General features: G+C 46.4%; 1 protein-coding gene across 1 annotated transcript in view; it reads right to left on the minus strand.

Moving 5' to 3' along the window:
- The window catches only part of CDC16 (cell division cycle 16), a 93,837-nt gene that overhangs the window by 68,665 nt on the left and 3,652 nt on the right, over nucleotides 1-21,520 (minus strand). Inside the window, exons 2-3 of the mRNA XM_038767800.1 lie at nucleotides 9,228-9,282; nucleotides 9,032-9,129 (exon numbers count right to left, since the gene is read on the minus strand). Coding sequence (XP_038623728.1) covers nucleotides 9,032-9,129; nucleotides 9,228-9,282 — 153 coding nt within the window. The remainder of the gene's footprint in view (nucleotides 1-9,031; nucleotides 9,130-9,227; nucleotides 9,283-21,520) is intronic.

A 21,520-nucleotide genomic window follows, 5' to 3' on the forward strand; every position in this document is an offset into this window, starting at 1 on the left:
CTGTGAGCCCGCTGTTGGGTAGGGACCGTCTCTAGATGTTGCCAACTTGGACTTCCCAAGCGCCTACTACAGTGCTCTGCACACAGTAAGCACTCAATAAATACAATTGAATGAATGAATGTATATGTTTGCACGTATTTATTACTCTATTTATTTTATTTGCACATATTTATTCTATTTATTTTATTTCGTTAATATGTTTTGTTCTCTGTCTCCCCCTTCTAGACTGTGAGCCCACTGTTGGGTAGGGACCGTCTCTAGATGTTGCCAACTTGGACCTCCCAAGCGCTTAATACAGTGCTCTGCACACAGTAAGCGCTCAATAAATACAATTGAATGAATGAATGCATGTATATATGTTTGTACGTATTTATTACTCATTTTATTTGTACATATTTATTCTATTTATTTTATTTCGTTAATGTTTTGTTTTGTTGTCTGTCTCCCCCTTCTAGCCTGTGAGCCCGCTGTTGGGTAGGGACCGTCTCTAGATGTTGCCAACTTCTACTTCCCAAGCGCTCAGTACAGTGCTCTGCACACAGTAAGCGCTCAATAAATACAATTGAATGAATGAATGCATGTATATATGTTTGTACGTATTTATTACTCTATTTTATTTGTACATATTTATTCTATTCATTTTATTTTGTTAATATGTTTTGTTTTGTTGTCTGTCTCCCCCTTCTAGACTGTGAGCCCGCTGTTGGGTAGGGACCGTCTCTAGACGTTGCCAACTTGTACTTCCAAAGCGCTTAGTGCAGTGCTCTGCACACAGTAAGCACTTAATAAATACGATTGAATGAATGAATATGTTGCCAACTTGTACTTCCCAAGCGCTTAGTACAGTGCTCTGCACACAGTAAGCGCTCAACAAATACGACTGAATGAATGAATGAATGAACTAAGCGCCCATAAAACCAAAATTATTATTCTACCAAATCTACTGGGCCGACTCGTGGATCAAGTTATATCCCGAGAGATACGCATTACGGGAAGAACGTCCCGAGAAGCAGCGTGGCTCAGTGGGAAGAGCCCGGGCTTGGGAGCCAGAGGTCGTGGGTTCTAATCCCGGCTCTGCCACTTGTCAGCTGTGTGACCCTGGGCAAGTCACTTCGCTTCTCTGGCCCTCAGCTACCTCATCTGGAAAATGGGGATGAAGGCTGTGAGCCCCACGTGGGGCAACCTGATCACCTTGTAACCTTCCCGGCGCTTAGAACAGTGCTTTGCACATAGTAAGCGCTTAATAAATGCCATCATTATTATCATTATTACCTTGCATCTACCCCAATGCTTAGAACAGTGCTTTTGACACCTGTCTACATGTTTTGTTTTGTTGCCTGTCTCCCCCTTCTAGACTGTGAGCCCATTGTCGGGTAGGGACCGTCTCTAGATGCTGCCGACTTGTACTTCCCAAGCGCTTAGTCCAGTGCTCTGCACACAGTAAGCGCTCAATAAATACGAGTGAATAAATGAATGAATGCTTGGCACATGGTAAGTGCTTAACAAATACCATCACCATCATCATCATTAGTTTTCTAATTCCCCACAGCCATCATCCTCCCCACGTCTCGTGAACATAACTTGGGCATTATCGCCGACTCCTCCCTTTCAAGCCCCATATTCGGCCGGCTCCTTCTGTCAGTTCTTCCTCCGCCGCGTTTCTCTCCCTCTCTATCCAAAGGGAAGCAGCATGGCTCAGTGGAAAGAGCCCGGGCTTTGGAGTCAGGGGTCGTGGGTTCGAATCCCGGCTCCGCTGGGTGACTTTGGGCAAGTCACTTCACTTCTCTGAGCCTCAGTGGCCTCATCTGTAAAATGGGGATGAAGACTGTGAGCCCCCCGTGGGACAACCTCATCACCTTGTAACCTCCCCAGCGCTTAGAACAGTGCTTTGCACACAATAAGCGCTTAATAAATGCTATCATTATTATTATTATTAAATGGAGACCATGCTATGACTCGGCTACAGTAAGCGCTTAATAAATGCTATCATTATTTTAGACTGTGAGCCCACTGTTGGGTAGGGACTGTCTCTATATGTTGCCAATTTGTACTTCCCAAGCGCTTAGTACAGTGCTCTGCACATAGTAAGCGCTCAATAAATACGATTGATGATGATGATTATTATTATTATTAAATGGAGACCACGCTATGACTCGGCTACCTCATCAGTCTCCTCTTGGACTCCCCTGCTTCCATTCTCTCTACCTTCTCCAGTCCAAATTTCACGCTGCTGCCAGGACTGAATGAATGAATGAATGAATGAATTTCACAGATGAGGGAACTGAGGCCCAGAGAAGCGAAGTGACTAGCCCAAAGTCACACAGCTGACAAGTGGTGCAGCCGGGATTTGAACCCATGACCTCTGACTCCAAAGCCCGGGCTCTTTCCACTGAGCCACGCTGCTTCCCCAGTTCACATCAGACCTTCACATCAGTTCACTGTGAGCCCAGTGTTGGGTAGGGACCGTCTCTATATGTTGCCAATTTGTACTTCCCAAGCGCTTAGTACAGTGCTCTGCACACAGTAAGCGCTCAATAAATATGATTGATTGATTGATTCACATCAGGCCATCATAGGCCTTCCCAGACTGAGCCCCCTCCTTCCTCTCCTCCTCCTCCCCCTCCCCACACCACCTGTATATATGTATATTCATTTATTTATTTTATTTGTACGTATTTATTCTATTTATTTTACGATGATGATGATGGCATTTATTAAGCGCTTACTATGTGCAAAGCACTGTTCTAAGCGCTGGGGGAGATACAAGGTAATCAAGTTGTCCCACATGGGGCTCACAGAGTTAATCCCCATTTTCCAGATGAGGGAACTGAGGTCCAGAGAAGTGAAGTGAATTGCCCAAAGTCACACAACTGACAAGTGGCGGAGGCGGGATTTGAACCCATGACCTCTGACTCCAAAGCCCGGGCTCTTTTCACTGAGCCACGCTGCTTCTTATTTGTTAAGCGCTTACTATGTGCAAAGCACTGTTCTAAGCGCCGGGAAGGTTACAAGGTGATCACGTCGTCCCACGGGGGACTCACGGCTTTCATCCCCATTTTAATAATAATAATTAATAATAATAATAATAATAATAATAATAACGATCTTGTTACTATGTTTTGTTTTGTTGTCTGTCTCCCCCTTCTAGACTGTGAGCCTGCTGTTGGGTAGGGGGCCGTCTCTATATGTTGCCAACTTGTACTTCCCCAGCGCTTAGTCCAGTGCTCTGCACAGAGTAAGCGCTCAATAAATACGACAATGAATGAATGGAGAAGACACTAACCCTAGGAAAAGTCCCATATTTATTCTACTTATTTTATTTTGTTAATATGTTTTGTTTTGTTGTCTGTCACCCCCTTCTAGACTGTGAGCCCGCTGTTGGGTAGGGGACCGTCTCTAGATGTTGCCAACTTGGACTTCCAAAGCGCTTAGTCCAGTGCTCTGCACACAGTAAGCGCTCAATAAATACGATTGAATGAATGAATGAATCAGACAAATGGCACAGCTCTCCCCAACAAGGCTCTTCCTGAAACTGCCGCCTTGATCGATTTCAATCACTGCGGCGTTTCTGCATCTCTCAAGCACGTGGAGGCTCAATGCCTCCCCAATCCACAGCATTTACGAACGCGTCTTTACCCTCTGTTGCTTCGTCCTATCTGCAATTTATCTTGGGATCTCAACTATCAATCAATCAATCGTATTTACTGAGCGCTTACTGTGTGCACAGCACTGGACTAAGCGCTGGGGAAGTCCAAGTTGGCAACATCTGGAGACGGTCCCTACCCAACAGTGGGCTCACAGTCTAGAAGGGGGAGACAGAGAATAAAACCACACATATTAACGAAATAAAATAAATAGAATAGATATGCACAAGTAAAATAGAGTAATAAACACGTACAAACATATATACATATATACAGGTGCTGTGGGGAAGGGAAGCAGGTAAGGCAGGGGGGATGGAGGGGGGAGGAGGGGGAGAGGAAGGAAGGGGCTCAGTCTGGGAAGGCAAGATTGGCTTCTGAGGGGCAGGGAAGCAGCTCACTCAATCGCATTTATTGAGCGCTTATTGTGTGCAGAGCACTGGACTAAGCTCTTGGGAATCAATCAATCAATCGTATTTATTGAGCGCTTACTGTGTGCAGAGCACTGTACTGAGCGCTTGGGATGTACAAGTTGGCAACACATAGACACGGTCCCTACCCAACAGCGGGCTCACAGTCTAGAAGGGGGAGACAGAGAATAAAACCAAACAAATTAACAAAATAAAATAATTAGAATAGGTATGTACAAGTAAAATAAATAAATAGAGTAATAAATCTGTACAAACATATATACATCTATACAGGTGCTGTGGGGAAGGGAAGGAGGTAAGGCCGGGGGGATGGAGAGGGGGAGAGAGAGGAAGGGGCAGTACAGGTTGGCAACATCTAGAGACGGTCCCTACCCAACAGCGGGCTCACAGTCTAAAAAGGGGAGACGGACAATAAAACATATTAACAAAATAAAATAAATAGAAGAAATATGTACACATAAGATAAATAAAATAAAAATAAAATAAAATAAATAGAGTAATAAATTCGTACAAACACCTATACATATATATATATAGGTGCTGTGGGGAAGGGAAGGAGGTAAAGCGGGGGGGATGGGGAGGAGGAGGAGGGGGAGAGGAAGGAGGGGGCTCAGTCTGGGAGGACGAGGGGGATTCAGTGCCGGTTTGCCCTCCAACAAAGACTGTGAGGCCCACGTGGGACAGGGGCTGGATCCGTTCATATTAGCGCAAATCCACCCTGGCGCTCAGAACAGTGATTGACAGTCATTCAATCAATCAACCAATCAATCGTATTTATGGCGCGCTTACTGTGTGCAGAGCACTGGACTAAGCCCTTGGGAAGCACAAGCTGGCAACACATAGAGACGGTCCCTACCCAACAGCGGGCTCACGGTCTAGAAGGGGGAGACAGACAACAAAACCAAACATATTAACAAAATTAAATAAATAAAATAATTATGTACACGCAAGATAAATAAATAGAGTAATAAATCTGTACAAACATATATACATATATACAGGTGCTGTGGGGAAGGGAAAGAGGCAAGGCGGGGGGATGCAGAGGGGGAGGAGGGGGAGAGGAAGGAGGGTAGGTAAAGGTAAGGAAGATTCATTCAATCATATTTATTGAGTGCTTACTGTGGTCCCTTCAAGGCCCTACTGAGAGCTCACCTCCTCCAGGAGGCCTTCCGAGACTGAGCCTCCTCCTTCCTCTCCCCACCCCCCCCATGCCCCCCTCCTTACCTCAATCAATCGTATTTATTGAGCACTTACTGTGTGCACAGCACTGTACTAAGCACTTGCACTGTACTAAGTGCTTATAATAATGATGGCATTTATTAAGCGCTTACTATGTGCAAAGCACTGTTCTAAGCGCTGGGGAGGTTACAAGGTGATCAGATTGTCCCATGGGGGGCTCAGTCTTAATCCCCAATTTACAGATGAGGTTACTGAGGCCCAGAGAAGTTAAGTGACTTGCCCAAAGTCACACAGCTGACAATTGACAGAGCCAGGATTTGAACCCATGACTTCTGACTCCAAAGCCCAGGCTCTTTCCACTGAGCCACACTGCTTCTCACTGCTTACCTCCATCCCTTCCCCACAGCACCTGTATATATGTATACATGTTTTTATATATTTATTACTCGATTTATTTATTTATTTATTTTACTTGTACATATTTTATTTATTTTATTTTGTTAATATGTTTTGTTTTGTTGCCTGTCTCCCCCTTCTAGACTGTGAGCCCGCTGTTGGGGAGGGACCGTCTCTAGATGTTGCCAACTTGTACTTCCCAAGCGCTTAGTACGGTGCTCTGCACACAGTAAGCGCTCAATAAATACAACTGAATGAATGAATGAATGAATGAAAGCAGGGCACTGTACTAAGCGCTTGGGAGAGTACAAGTCCTTCCCCTCTCCACAGAACCTGTATATATGTTTGTACAGATTTATCACTCTATTTTACTTGTACATATTTACTATTCTATTTATTTTGTTAATGAAGTGCAGCAGCAGCGTGGCTCAGTGGAAAGAGCCCGGGCTTTGGAGTCAGAGGTCATGAGTTCAAATCCCGGCTCTGCCAATTGCCAGCTCTGTGACTTTGGGCAAGTCACTTGACTTCTCTGGGCCTCAGTTCCCTCATCTGGAAAATGGGAATGAAGACTGTGAGCCCCCCGTGGGACAACCTGATCTCCTGGTAACCTCCCCAGCGCTTAACAGTGCTTTGCACATAGTAAGCGCTTAACAAATACCACCATTATTATTATTATTATTATTAACGCAAATCTACCCCAGCGCTTAGAACAGTGATTGACAGTCATTCATTCGATCGTATTACTGAGCACTTACTGTGTGCAGGGTACTGTACTACGCACTTGGGAGTGTACAAGTCCTTCCCCTCCCCACAGCACCTGCATATATGTCTGTATAGATTTATCACTCTATTTCACTTGTACATTTACTATTCTATTTATTTTGTTAATGATGTGCATCCCCTTCTAGACTGTGAGCCCACTGTTGGGTAGGACTGTGAGGACACTGTTGGGTTGGCTTTATGTTGCCAACTTGTACTTCCCAAGCGCTTAGTACAGTGCTCTGTACACAGTAAGTGCTCAATAAATACGATCGATTGATTGATTTAGCTTTAATTCTTTGTTCTGACGACTTGACACCTGTCCATATGTTCTGCTCTGTCATCTGTCTCCCCCTTCTAGACCGTGAGCCCGTTGTTGGGTAGGGACCGTCTCTATGTGTTGCCGACTTGTACTTCCCAAGCGCTTAGTCCAGTGCTCTGTACACAGTAAGCGCTCAATACGACTGAATGAATGAATGAATGAATGAATGAACGTCTCTATATCTTTCCGATTTGTACTTCCCAAGCGCTTAATACAGTGCTTGGTACACAGTAAGCTCTCAATCAATAGAGAAGCATCGTGGGTCAGTGGAAAGAGCACGGGCTTTGGAGTCAGAGGTCATGGGTTCGAATCCCGACTCCACCACATGTCTGCTGTGTGACCTTGGGCAAGTCACTTCTCTGAGCCCCAGTTACCTCATCTGTAAAATGGGGATTAAGACTGTGAGCCCCCCGTGGGACAACTTGATCAACTTGTATCCCCCTCAGCGTTTAGAACAGTGCTCTGCACATAGTAAGTGCTCAACAAATGACATCATTAATAAATACGAATGAATGAATGAATACAACAAGAAACAGTCACCTTCCCTGCCCACAAGGAGCTCACACACAGTCTCCCCCTTCTAGACTGTGAGCCCGCTGTTGGGTAGGGACCGTCTCTAGATGTTGCCAACTTGGACTTCCCAAGCGCTTAGTCCAGTGCTCTGCACACAGTAAGCGCTCAACAAATACGACTGAATGAATGAATGAATATTTATTTTACTTGTACATATTTATTCTATTTTGTTAGTATGTTTTGTTCTCTGTCTCCCCCTTCTAGACTGTGAGCCCACTGTCGGGTAGGGACCGTCTCTAAATGTTGCCACCTTGGACTTCCCAAGCACTTAGTACAGTGCTCTGCACACAGTAAGCGCTCAATAAATACGACTGATTGATTGATCTAGCTTTACTTCTATTTATTCTGATGACTTGACACCTGTCCACGTTTTGTTTTGTTGTCTGTCTCCCCCTTCCAGACTGTGAGCCCGTTGCTGGGTAGGGACCATCTCTAGATGTTGCCACCTTGGACTTCCCAAGCGCTTAGGACAGTGCTCTGCACACAGTAAGTGCTCAATCAATACGATTGATTGATTGATTGATCTAGCTTTACTTCTATTTATTCTGATGACTTGACACCTGTCCACATGTTTGGTTTTGTTGTCTGTCTCCCCGGTCTAGACCGTGAGCCCGCTGTTGGGTAGGGACCGTCTCTAGATGTTGCCAACTTGGACTTCCCAAGCGCTTAATACAGTGCTCTGCACACAGTAAGCGCTCAATAAATGCGATTGAATGAATGAATGAATGTATATATGTTTGTACGTATTTATTACTCTTTTATTTGTACATATTTATTCTATTTATTTTATTTGGTTAATATGTTTTGTTTTGTTGTCCGTCTCCCCCTTCTAGACTGTGAGCCCGCTGTTGGGTAGGGACCGTCTCTAGATGTTGCCAACTTGGACTTCCCAAGCGCTTAGTACAGTGCTCTGCACACAGTAAGCGCTCAATAAATGCAATTGAATGAATGAATGAACTGTGAGCCCGCTGTTGGGTAGGGACCGTCTCTAGATGTTGCCACCTTGGACTTCGGAAGCACTTAGGACAGTGCTCTGCACACAGTAAGCGCTCCACAAATACGACTGACTGACTGATTGATAGACTGTGAGCCCACTGTTGGGTAGGGCCTGTCTCTATATGTTGCCAACTTGTACTTCCCAAACGCTTAGTACAGTGCTCTGCACACAGTAAGCGCTCCACAAATACGATTGACTGACTGATTGATAGACTGTGAGCCCACTGTTGGATAGGGCCTGTCTCTATATGTTGCCAACTTGTACTTCCCAAGCGCTTAGTCCAGTGCTCCGCACACAGTAAGCGCTCCATAAATACAACTGATTGATTGACTGATTGATTGATAGACTGTGAGCCCACTGTTGGGTAGGGCCTGTCTCTATATGTTGCCAACTTGTACTTCCCAAGCGCTTAGTCCAGTGCTCCGCACACAGTAAGCGCTCCATAAATACGACTGATTGACTGACTGATTGACAGACCGTGAGCCTGCTGTTGGGTAGGGCCTGTCTCTATATGTTGCCAACTTGTACTTCCCAAGCGCTTAATTAGGACAGCGCTCTGCACACAGTAAGCGCTCCACAAATATGATTGATTGATTGATAGTAAGCACTTAAATTCCACAATAATCATCCTTCCAGCGGACTCTTCCAAAGGCTTAGTAAGGTGCTCGGCGCGCAGGGAATGCTAAATTAATACCGCTTACGGCTCTAAATGAAATAAGTGGGGGTGACTTACCTTGTCCAGTTTGCGCGAACGGAGAGCGTGGGCTGCCCTGTGATACTGAGCCGTCAGGTAGAGACACTGCGCCAGCCAATAAATGTCCTGGGGCTCCTCTGAAGGAAATCACGGACACCGTGAGTCTTTCGGGAAAGGTGAGGCTGGAACGCCTCGAAAAGCAGCGGGATGAGGAGAGAGAACGCTCCGCACTTACCGTGAGAGAGCGAGGCTACTTTGTCGGCCCAAAACAGGGCACTCTGATACTGCTGCTGTAAAAAAAGGAAGCGTTATAATGTCAGTCCGGTAAACTCGCCGAGAGATCCCGCAATACCGAGTGCCGGGATTACATTCATTCATTCATTCATTCATTCACTCATTCGTATTTATGGGGCGCTTACTGTGTGCAGAGCACTGGACTAAGCGCTTGGGAAGTACATCTGAGAGCAGCGCGGCTCGGTGGAAACGGCATGAGCTTTGGAGTCAAGGGGACGTGGGTTCAAACCCTGGCTCTGCCAATTACATTCATTCATTCATTCAATCGTAATTATGGGGCGCTTACTGTGTGCAGAGCACTGGACTAAGCGCTTGGGGATTGCAACTGAGAGCAGCGCGGCTCGGTGGAAATGGCAGGAGCTTTGGAGTCAAGGGGACGTGGGTTCAAATCTCGGCTCCGCCAATTACATTCATTCATTTTTTCATTCATTCAATCGTATTTATGGGGCGCTTACTGGGTGCAGAGCACTGGACTAAGCGCTTGGGAATTACATCTGAGAGCAGCGTGGCTTGGTGGAAACGGCATGAGCTTTGGAGTCAAGGGGACGTGGGTTCAAATCCCAGCTCTGCCAATTACATTCATTCATTCATTCATTCAATCGTATTTATGGGGCGCTTACCGTGTGCAGAGCACTGGACTAAGCGCTTGGGGATCGCATCTGAGAGCAGCGTGGCTCGGTGGAAACGGCATGAGCTTTGGAGTCAAGGGGACGTGGGTTCAAATCCCGGCTCCGCCAATTACATTCATTCATTCATTCACTCAATCGTATTTATGGGGCGCTTACTGTGTGCAGAGCACTGGACTAAGCGCTTGGGGATCGCATCGGAGAGCAGCGTGGCTCGGTGGAAACGGCACGAGCTTTGGAGTCAAGGGGACGTGGGTTCAAATCCCGGCTCCGCCAATTACATTCATTCATTCATTCAATCGTAATTATGGGGCGCTTACTGTGTGCAGAGCACTGGACTAAGCGCTTGGGGATTGCAACTGAGAGCAGCGCGGCTCGGTGGAAATGGCAGGAGCTTTGGAGTCAAGGGGACGTGGGTTCAAATCTCGGCTCCGCCAATTACATTCATTCATTTTTTCATTCATTCAATCGTATTTATGGGGCGCTTACTGTGTGCAGAGCACTGGACTAAGCGCTTGGGAATTACATCTGAGAGCAGCGTGGCTCGGTGGAAACGGCATGAGCTTTGGAGTCAAGGGGACGTGGGTTCAAATCCCAGCTCTGCCAATTACATTCATTCATTCATTCATTCAATCGTATTTATGGGGCGCTTACCGTGTGCAGAGCACTGGACTAAGCGCTTGGGGATCGCATCTGAGAGCAGCGTGGCTCGGTGGAAACGGCATGAGCTTTGGAGTCAAGGGGACGTGGGTTCAAATCCCGGCTCCGCCAATTACATTCATTCATTCATTCACTCAATCGTATTTATGGGGCGCTTACTGTGTGCAGAGCACTGGACTAAGCGCTTGGGGATCGCATCGGAGAGCAGCGTGGCTCGGTGGAAACGGCACGAGCTTTGGAGTCAAGGGGACGTGGGTTCAAATCCCGGCTCCGCCAATTACATTCATTCATTCATTTATTCATTCATTCAATCGTATTTATGGGGCGCTTACTGTGTGCAGAGCACTGGACTAAGCGCTTGGGGATCGCATCTGAGAGCAGCGCGACTCGGTGGAAACGGCATGAGCTTTGGAGTCAAGGGGACGTGGGTTCAAATCCCGGCTCCGCCAGTTACATTCACGTACTTCCCAAGCGCTTAGTACAGTGCTCTGCACACAGTAAGCGCTCAATAAATACAACTGATTGACTGAAGGAGCAGCGTGGCTCGGTGGAAAGGGCCCGGGCTTTGGAGTCGGAGGTCATGGGTTCAAATCCCGGCTCCGCCAACTGTCAGCTGTGTGACTTCGGGCAAGTCACTTCACTTCTCTGGGCCTCAGTTCCCTCATCTGGAAAATGGGGATTAAGACTGTGAGCCCCCCACCGTGGGACAATCTGATCACCCGCGCTTAGAACAGTGCTTTGCACATAGTAAGCGCTTAATAAATGCCATTATTATTATTATTGTTATTATTATTATTATTATTATTATCGGAGGTATCGTCTGCTCAATCTGAAGTTGTGAGGAGACGTTCCTTGCAACCTTCCTGTAATCCGCCAAGCTTGGAATTTCTCCAGAAAAAAAAAAAACACATTCAATTGTGGCCATTTTGGCCTAAAATTACCACAGTCTTCAAAGCACTCACATTGACAAAATGAATAAAAAGTAAATTCAAAACGCCCTATAAATCGTTCCTAAAGTTCACTGCTCATGGGAGAAAGATGAGGTCGCTTCCGTTCCTGGGAGAAAGATGAGGTCGCTTCACTCATCCATGAAATAAAGACTCTTCCAATATAATAATAATAATAATGGCATTTGTTAAGCGCTTACTATGTGCCAACCACTGTTCTAAACGCTGGGGAGGTTACAAGGTGATCAGGTTGTCCCACGTGGGGCTCACAGTCTTCATCCCCATTTTACAGATGAGGGAACTGAGGCTCAGAGAAGTGAAGTGACTTGCCCAAGGTCACACAGCGGACATGTGGCGGAGCCGGGATTCGAACCCATGACCTCTGACTCCAGAGCCCGGGCTCTTTCCACTGAGCCACGTTGCTTCTCTAAATAATAATGGCATTTATTAAGCGCTTACTATGTGCAAAGCACTGTTCTACGCGCTAGGGGAGGTTATAAGGTGATCAGGTTGTCCCATGGGGGGCTCACAGTCTTAATCCCCATTTTACAGATGAGGTAACTGAGGCCCAGAGAATAACAATAATAATAATGATAGCATTTATTAAGCGCTTACTATGTGCAAAGCACTGTTCTACGCGCTAGGGGAGGTTAAAAGGTGATCAGGTTGTTCCACGGGGGGCTCACAGTCTTCATCCCGAGGTAACTGAGGCCCAGAGAATAATAATAATAATAATAATAATAATAGTAATAATAATAATAATGATAGCATTTATTAAGAGCTTACTATGTGCAAAGCACTGTTACACGGTGATCAGGTTGTCCCATGGGGGGCTCACAGTCTTAATCCCCATTTTACAGATGAGGGAACTGAGGCTCAGAGAAGTGAAGTGACTTGCCCAAGGCCACACAGCGGACATGTGGCGGAGCCGGGATTCAAACCCATGACCTCTGACTCCAGAGCCCGGGCTCTTTCCACTGAGCCACGCTGCTTCTCTAAATAATGATGGCATTTATTAAGCGCTTACTATGTGCAAAGCACTGTTCTACGCGCTAGGGGAGGTTACAAGGTGATCAGGTTGTCCCATGGGGGGCTCACAGTCTTAATCCCCATTTTACAGATGAGGTAACTGAGGCCCAGAGAATAACGATAATAATAATGATAGCATTTATTAAGCGCTTACTATGTGCAAAGCACTGTTCTACGCGGTAGGGGAGGTTACAAGGTGATCAGGTTGTCCCACGGGGGGCTCACAGTCTGAATCCCAAGGTAACTGAGGTGAAGAGAATAATAATAATAATAATAATAGTAATAATAATAATAATGATAGCATTTATTAAGAGCTTACTATGTGCAAAGCACTGTTACACGGTGATCAGGTTGTCCCACGGGGGGCTCACAGTCTTAATTCCCATTTTACAGATGAGGGAACTGAGGCTCAGAGAAGTGAAGTGACTTGCCCAAGGTCACACAGTGGACATGTGGCGGAGCCAGGATTCGAACCCATAACCTCTGACTCCAGAGCCCGGGCTCTTTCCACTGAGCCACGCTGCTTCTCTAAATAATGATGGCATTTATTAAGCGCTTACTATGTGCAAAGCACTGTTCTACGTGCTAGGCGAGGTTACAAGGTGATCAGGTTGTCCCACGGGGGGCTCACAGTCTTCATCCCGAGGTAACTGAGGCCCAGAGAATAATAATAATAATAATAATAATAATAATAATGATAGTAATAATAATAATAATGATAGCATTTATTAAGAGCTTACTATGTGCAAAGCACTGTTACACGGTGATCAGGTTGTCCCATGGGGGGCTCACAGTCTTAATCCCCATTTTACAGATGAGGGAACTGAGGCGCAGAGAAGTTAAATGACTTGCCCAAGGTCACACAGCAGACATGTGGCGGAGTCGGGATTCGAACCCATGATCTCTGACCCCAGAGCCCGGGCTCTTTCCACTGAGCCACGCTGCTTCTCTAAATAATGATGGCATTTATTAAGCGCTTACTCTGTGCAAAGCACTGTTCTACGCGCTAGGCGAGGTTACAAGGTGATCAGGTTGTCCCACGGGGGGCTCACAGTCTTCATCCCGAGGTAACTGAGGCCCAGAGAATAATAATAATAATAATGATAGCATTTATTAAGTGCTTACTATGTGCAAAGCACTGTTCTAAGCACTGGGGAGGTTACGCGGTGATCAGGTTGTCCCTCGGGGGGCTCACAGTCTTCACCCCCATTTTACAGATGAGGGAACTGAGGCCCAGGGAAGTGAAGTGACTTGCCCAAAGTCCCACAGCTGGCAATCGGTGGAGCCGGGATTTGAACCCACGACCTCTGACTCCAGAGCCCGGGCTCTTTCCACTGAGCCACGCTGCTTCTCCGAAGTGAAGTGACTCGCCCAAAGTCACACAGCTGACAATTGGCGGAGCCGGGATTTGAACCCATGACCTCTGACTCCAAAGCCCGTTGCTCTTTCCACTGAGCCATACGGCAATATGCCATGAAGCCAACTGGGCTGCCCAAGTACGGCTCTGGCCCACAGTGATGCCACGGAATTACAACGCTTAGAATCAATCAATCAATCGTATTTATTGAGCGCTTACTGTGTGCAGAGCACTGTACTAAGCGCTTGGGAAGTCCAAGTTGGCAACATATAGAGACAGTCCCTACCCAACAGTGGGCTCACAGTCTAGAAGAGAGTAGAACAGTGCTTTGCACATAGTAAGCGCTTAACAAATCATCATCATCATCATCAATCGTATTTATTGAGCTCTTACTATGTGCAGAGCACTGTACTAAGCGCCTGGGAAGTACAAGTTGGCAACATCTAGAGACAGTCCCTACCCAACAGTGGGCTCACAGTCTAAAAGGGGGAGACAGAGAACAAATGCCATCAGGTGAAGCAGCGTGGCTCAGTGGAAAGAGCCCGGGCTTTGGAGTCAGAGGTCATGGGTTCAAATCCCAGCTCCACCAAAGTGCCAAGCTGTGTGACTTTGGGCAAGCCACTTCACTTCTCTGTGCCTCAGTTCCCTCATCTGGAAAATGGGGATTAAGACTGTGAGCCCCCCATGGGACAACCTGATCACCTTGTAACCTCCCCAGGGCTTAGAACAGTGCTTTGCACATAGTAAGCGCTTAATAAACGCCATCATTATTATTATTATTATTATTATTATTATTATTATTATTTGGAGTCAGAGGTCATGGGTTCAAATCCCGGCTCCGCCAATTGTCAGCTGGGTGATTTTGGGCAAGTCACTTCTCTGTGCCTCAGTTCCCTCATCTGTAAAATGGGGATTAAGACTGTGAGCCCCACATGGGACAACCTGATTACCTTGTAACCTCCCCAGCGCTTAGAACGGTGCTTTGCACATAGTAAGCGCTTAATAAATGCCATCATCATCATTATTATTATTATTTGGAGTCAGAGGTCATGGGTTCAAATCCCGGCTCCGCCAATCGTCAGCTGGGTGATTTTGGGCAAGTCACTTCTCTGGGCCTCAGTTACCTCATCTGGAAAATGGGGATGAAGACCGTGAGCCCCCCATGGGACAACCTGATCACCTTGCAACCTCCCCAGCGCTTAGAACGGTGCTTGGCACATAGTAAGCGCTTAATAAACGCCATCATCATTATTATTATTATTTGGAGTCAGAGGTCATGGGTTCAAATCCCGGCTCCGCCAATCGTCAGCTGGGTGATTTTGGGCAAGTCACTTCTCTGGGCCTCAGTTCCCTCACCTGGAAAATGGGGATGAAGACTGTGAGCCCCACATGGGACAACCTGATCACCTTGCAACCTCCCCAGCGCTTAGAATGGTGCTTGGCACATAGTAAGCGCTTAATAAATGCCATTATTATTATTATTATTACAACTAATGATTGACATTTATGCTCTCTGTAACCTTTGGCAAGTAATCACTCCTAACTGCACCAGGTTTCCCTCGGGGCCAAGTAGGAATTCAGCTATTCCAGGATATCCCGGGAAGTCGATGCAGTTTTGAAGCCAAGGGTAGGGATTACACACACGTACTCCTGAAATCAAATTTTTTTTATTACACACGCATACTCATCATCGTCAGTCGTATTTATTGAGCGCTTACTGTGTGCAGAGCACTGGACTAAGTGCTTGAAATCAAAATCTTGGAGACCACGCCACTTCAGATCCAAATGAACTGCCCTGAAAAAGACATATTCCCCGCCCGCAAAGAGCTAACAGCCTAGAGGAGCCAGTGCATAAGACAGGGCTTGGCATATAGTAAGCGCTTCAGTCATTCATTCATTCATTCAATCGTATTTATTGAGCGCTTACTGTGTGCAGAGCACTGGACTAAGCGCTTGGGAAGTCCAAGTTGGCAACATCTAGAGACGGTCCCTACCCAACAGTGGGCTCACAGTCTAGACTCAATCAATCAATCGCATTTATTGAGCGCTTACGGTGTGCAGAGCACTGTACTAAGCGCTTGGGCAGTCCAAGTCGGCAACATGTAGAGACGGTCCCTACCCAACAGCGGGCTCACAGTCTAGAAGGGGGAGGCGGACAACAAAACAAAACATATAAACCAAATAAAACAGAATAAATATGTACATGTAAAATAAATAGAGTAATAAACCAAATAAAATAAATAGAATAGATATGTACAGGTAAAATAGAGTAATAAATATGTACAAACATATAGACCATCATTACTATAGTCTAGAACTGCACTTTTTCAAGCACTTAGTATAGCGATCGCGTGGCTCAGTGGAAAGAACATGGGCTTTGGAGTCAGAGGTCGTGGGTTCAAATCCCAGTTCCTCCGCTGGTCAGCTGTGAGACTTTGGGCAAGTCACTTCACTTCTCTGGGCCTCAGTTACCTCATCTGTAAAATGGGGATTAAGACTGTGAGCCCCCCGTGGGACAACCTGATCACCTCTGTATGCTCCCCAGCGCTTAGAACAGTGCTTTGCACATAGTAAGCGCTTAACAAACCAAAATTAACCACACAAAACAAACCAGAATTATTATTAGTAGTAGTATAGTGCTCAATAAATAGCCCTGATGATGATGGCGTGTGCATTTTAAAGGGCCAGTCCAAGGATTCCTTGCGGGAAAAACACAAAATCTACCAGCTCTGTTATACTGTGCTCTCCTGAGTGCTTCACACAGTGCTCTGCACATAGTTAGCGCTCAACTTTCTTCGCTTCCCAAGCACTTAGGACCTTGCCCTCCATACAGAGGGCATTAAATTAGACTGTGAGCCCACTGTTGGGTAGGGACTGTCTCTATATGTTGCCAATTTGTACTTCCCAAGCGCTTAGTACGGTGCTCTGCACATAGTAAGCGCTCAATAAATACGATTGATGATTAAATTTAAAAAAAATGCCGATTCTGATCATTCTTACCGAAAAGCCAGAACAAATTTCCAGTCTAAAGTCCTTGTGAGAGCTTCAGTGAAAGACTCGCATTTTCAGAAAAGAAATGGTATGTGAAGGTACACCCGTCTACATGTTTTAATAATAATAATGATGATGGCATTTATTAAGCACTTACTATGTGCAAAGCACTGTCCTAAGCGCCGGGGAGGTTACAAGATGATCAGATTGTCCCACGGGGGGCTCACAGTCTTCATCCCCATTTTCCAGATGAGGTCACTGAGGCCCGGAGAAGTGAAGTGGCTCGCCCAAAGTCACACAGCTGACAATTAGCGGAGCCGGGATTTGAACCCACGACCTCGGACTCCAAAGCCCGGGCTCTTTCCACTGAGCCACGCTGCTTCTCTGAGCAGGTTTTGACATCTGTCTCCGTGTTTTGTTTTGTTGGCCATCTCCCCCTTCTAGACTGTGAGCCCGCTGTTGGGTAGGGACCGTCTCTATACGTTGCCGCTTGTACTTCCCAAGCGCTTAGTACAGTGCTCTGCACACAGTAAGCGCTCAATAAATACAACTGAATGAATGAATGAATAAACAATCCACCCGGCATTTTCTGCTAGGCCTTTGGGAAGACGCCAAAGAAAGAATTCAGAACTCAAACAGCTGGCTGCAGGGCACTGTACTAAGCGCTTGATGTCACAAGGCCACCCTGCCACCTTCGCTGAGGGACCGTTCGGTTCCCACATTCAACAGATGCGATCGAATTCCCTGAATGAATAAATTAATTCGGAAATAGGAGGGAGAGGGATGAAGCGGTAGCAAAAAGCCCCAAGTCTCTCCAGATCCTTTCCTTTCCTTTCCCTTTTCCTTCCTTTTTTCCTCCCTCCCTCCCAGGAAGCCTGATGGTTATTTCTTCCAGCCTCTGGACGCTAAGTTTAGGATGTTTTGGGAGCGTGTCGTCTAGACTGTAAGCCCGCTGTTGGGTAGGGACCGTCTCTATACGTTGCCGACTTGGACTTCCCAAGCGCTTAGTCCAGTGCTCTGCACACAGTAAGCGCTCAATAAATACGACTGAATGGAATTGAATTGCCTGCTAATTCATTCCTGCATTCACTCATTCAATCGTATTTATAAAGCGCTTAGTGTGACACAGTAAGCGCTCAATAAATACGACTGAATGGAATTGAATTGCCTGCTAATTCATTCTTGCATTCACTCATTCAATCGTATTTATAAAGCGCTTAGTGTGACACAGTAAGCGCTCAATAAATACGACTGAATGGAATTGAACTGTCTGCTAATTCATTCCTGCATTCATTCACTCAATCGTATTGATAAAGCGCTTAGTGTGTGCAGAGCACTGTACTAAGCACTTGGGATATGTTGCCGACTTGTACTTCCCAAGCGCTTAGTCCAGTGCTCTGCACACAGTAAGCGCTCAGTAAATACGATTGAATGAATGAAAGTCTCAGTCAATAAAGCGCTCATTGATAAAGCGCTTAGTGTGTGCAGAGCACTGGACTAAGCACTCGGGATATGTTGCCGACTTGTCCTTCCCAAGCGCTTAGTACAGTGCTCTGCACACAGTAAGCGCTCAAAAAATACGACTGAATGAATGAATGTCTCGGACAATAGTGACACTGCCCAACCTGATTATCTTGTCTCCCCCACCCAGCGCTCAGTAACTAATCCTGACTCTGCCCTTTGCTGCTGTATGACCTTGGGCCAGTCACTTCCTTCTTCTTCCATGAGAAGCACCGTGGCTCAGTGGAAAGAGGCCGGGCTCGGGAGGCCGAGGTCGTGGGTTCTAATCCCGCCTCCGCCCCTTGTCACTTCCCTGCTCTGGGCCTCAATTCCCTCATCTGGAAAATGGGGATTGGGCCTGTGGGCCCCACGTGGGACACCCTGATCACCCCAGCGCTTAAGAACAGTGCTTGGCACGTCGTAAGCGCTTAACGAATGCCATCACCATTATTATCATCACTGGGCCTCAGTTCCCTCATCTGGAAAATGGGGATTGGGCCTGTGAGCCCCACGTGGGACAACCTGATCACCTTGCATCCCCGCCCCAGCGCTTAGAACAGTGCTAGGCACACAGCAAGCGCTTAACAAAAACCATCACTATTATTACTATTACTTAACTTTTCTGGGCCTCAGTGACCTCATCTGTAAAACAGGGATAAAGATTGTGAGCCCCACAAGGGACAACCTGATGACCTTGCATCCCCCCAGCGCTTAGAACAGTGCTTGGCACAATGTAAGTGCTTAACAAATGCCACCATCATTATTATTGTAATAACTCTGGGCCTCAGTTCCCTCCTCTGGAAAATGGGGATTGGGCCTGTGGGCCCCACATGGGCCAACCTGACCACCTTGTGTTCCCCCCAGCGCTTAGAACAGGCTTGGTACGTGGTAAGCGCTTAACAAATGCCATCCTTATTATTATAATACCTCTAACAAATGCCATCCTTATTATTATTATATCTCTAACAAATGCCATCTCTATTATTATTATATCTCTAACAAATGCCATGCTTATTATCATATCTAACAAATGCCATCCTTATTATTATTATATCTCTTACAAATGCCATCCTTATTATTATCATAACTCTAACAAATGCTATCCTTATTACTATTATAATATCGCTAACAAATGCCATCCTTATTATTATTATAATTTCTCTGGGCCTCAGTCCTCTCCTCTGGAAAATGAGGACTGAGCCTGTGAGCCCCCCACGGGAAAACCTGATCCCTTGTATCCCACCCAGCGCTTAGAACAGTGCTTGGCACGTGGTAAGCGCTTAACAAATGCCATCCTTATTATTATTATAATATCTCTGGGCCTCAGTTCCCTCCTCTGGAAAATGGGGATTGAGCCTGTGGGCCCCACATGGGCCAACCTGACCAGCTTGTATCCCCCCCAGCGCTTGGAACAGTGCTTAGTACGTGGTAAGCACTTAACAAATGCCATCCTTATTATTATAATACCTCTAACAAATGCCATCGTTATTATTATTATAATACCTCTAACAAATGCCATCCTTATTATTATAATACCTCTAACAAATGCCATCCTTATTATTATTATATCTCTAACAAATGCCACTATTATTATTATTATAATATCTCCAACAAATGCCATCCTTATGATTATTATAATATCTCTGGGCCTCAGTTCCCTCCTCTGGAAAATGGGGATTGAGCCTGTGAGCCCCACATGGGCCAACCTGACCAGCTTGTATCCCCCCAGTGCTTAGAACAGTGCTTGGCACATCATAAGCGCTTAATACCATCAACATTATTATTATTACATCTCTGGGCCTCAGTTCCCTCCTCTGGAAAATGAGGACTGAGCCTGTGAGTCCCCACGGGAAAACCTGATCACCTTGTATCCCCCCCCAGCGCTTAGAACAGTGCTTGGCACGTTGTAAGCGCTTAATACCATCATCATTATTATTATTACATCTCTGGGCCTCAGTCCCCTCCTCCGGAAAATGAGGACAGAGCCTGTGAGCCCCCAGTGGGACAACCTGATCACCTTGTACTCCCCCCACACCCTGCCCAGCGCTTGGAACAGTGCTTGGCACGTGGTAAGCGCTTAACAAATGCCATCCTTATCATTATTATAATATCTGTGGGCCTCAGTTCCCTCCTCTGGAAAATGGGGATTGAGCCTGTGAGCCCCCCATGGGCCAACCTGACCACCTTGTATCCCCCCCCCCAGTGCTTAGAACAGTGCTTGGCACGTGATAATCGCTTAACATATGCCATCCTTATCATTATTATTACATCTCTGGGCCTCAGTCCCCTCCTCTGGAAAATGAGGACTGAGCCTGTAAGCCCAAAATGGGCCAACCTGATCACCTTGTATCCCACCCCAGCGCTTAGAACAGTGCTTGGCACGTCATAAGAGCTTAACAAATGCCATCATCATTATCATTATTACATCTCTGGGCCTCAGTTGCCTCATCTGTAAAATGGGGATTTAGACCGTGAGGCCCCCATGGGCCAACCTGACCGCCTTGTATCCCCCCCAGTGCTTAGAACAGTGCTTGGCACGTCGTAAGAGCTTAACAAATGCCATCATCATTATCATTATTACATCTCTGGGCCTCAGTTGCCTCATCTGTAAAATGGGGATTTAGACCGTGAGGCCCCCATGGGCCAACCTGACCGCCTTGTATCCCCCCCAGTGCTTAGAACAGTGCTTGGCACGTCGTAAGAGCTTAACAAATGCCATCATCATTATCATTATTACATCTCTGGGCCTCAGTTCCCTCATCTGTAAAATGGGGATGAAGGCTGCGAGCTCAAAATGGGCCAACCTGACCACCTTGTATCCCCCCCCAGCGCTTAAAACAGTGCTTGGCACAGAGTAAGCGCTTAACAGATGCTATCAGCATTATCATTATTACATCTCTGGGCCTCAGTTCCCGCATCTGTAAAATGGGGATGGAGACTGTGAGCCCAAAATGGGCCAACCTGACCAGCTTGTATCCCCCCCAGCGCTTAGAGCAGTGCTTGGCACGTCGTAAGCGCTTCACAAATGCCATCGTCTTTATTATTATTACATCTCTGGGCCTCAGTTCCCTCATCTATAAAACGGGGATGAAGACTGTGAGCCCCACATGGGCCAACCTGACCA

Source organism: Tachyglossus aculeatus, chromosome 2, assembly GCF_015852505.1.
Source record: "Tachyglossus aculeatus isolate mTacAcu1 chromosome 2, mTacAcu1.pri, whole genome shotgun sequence".
NCBI lineage: Eukaryota > Metazoa > Chordata > Mammalia > Monotremata > Tachyglossidae > Tachyglossus > Tachyglossus aculeatus.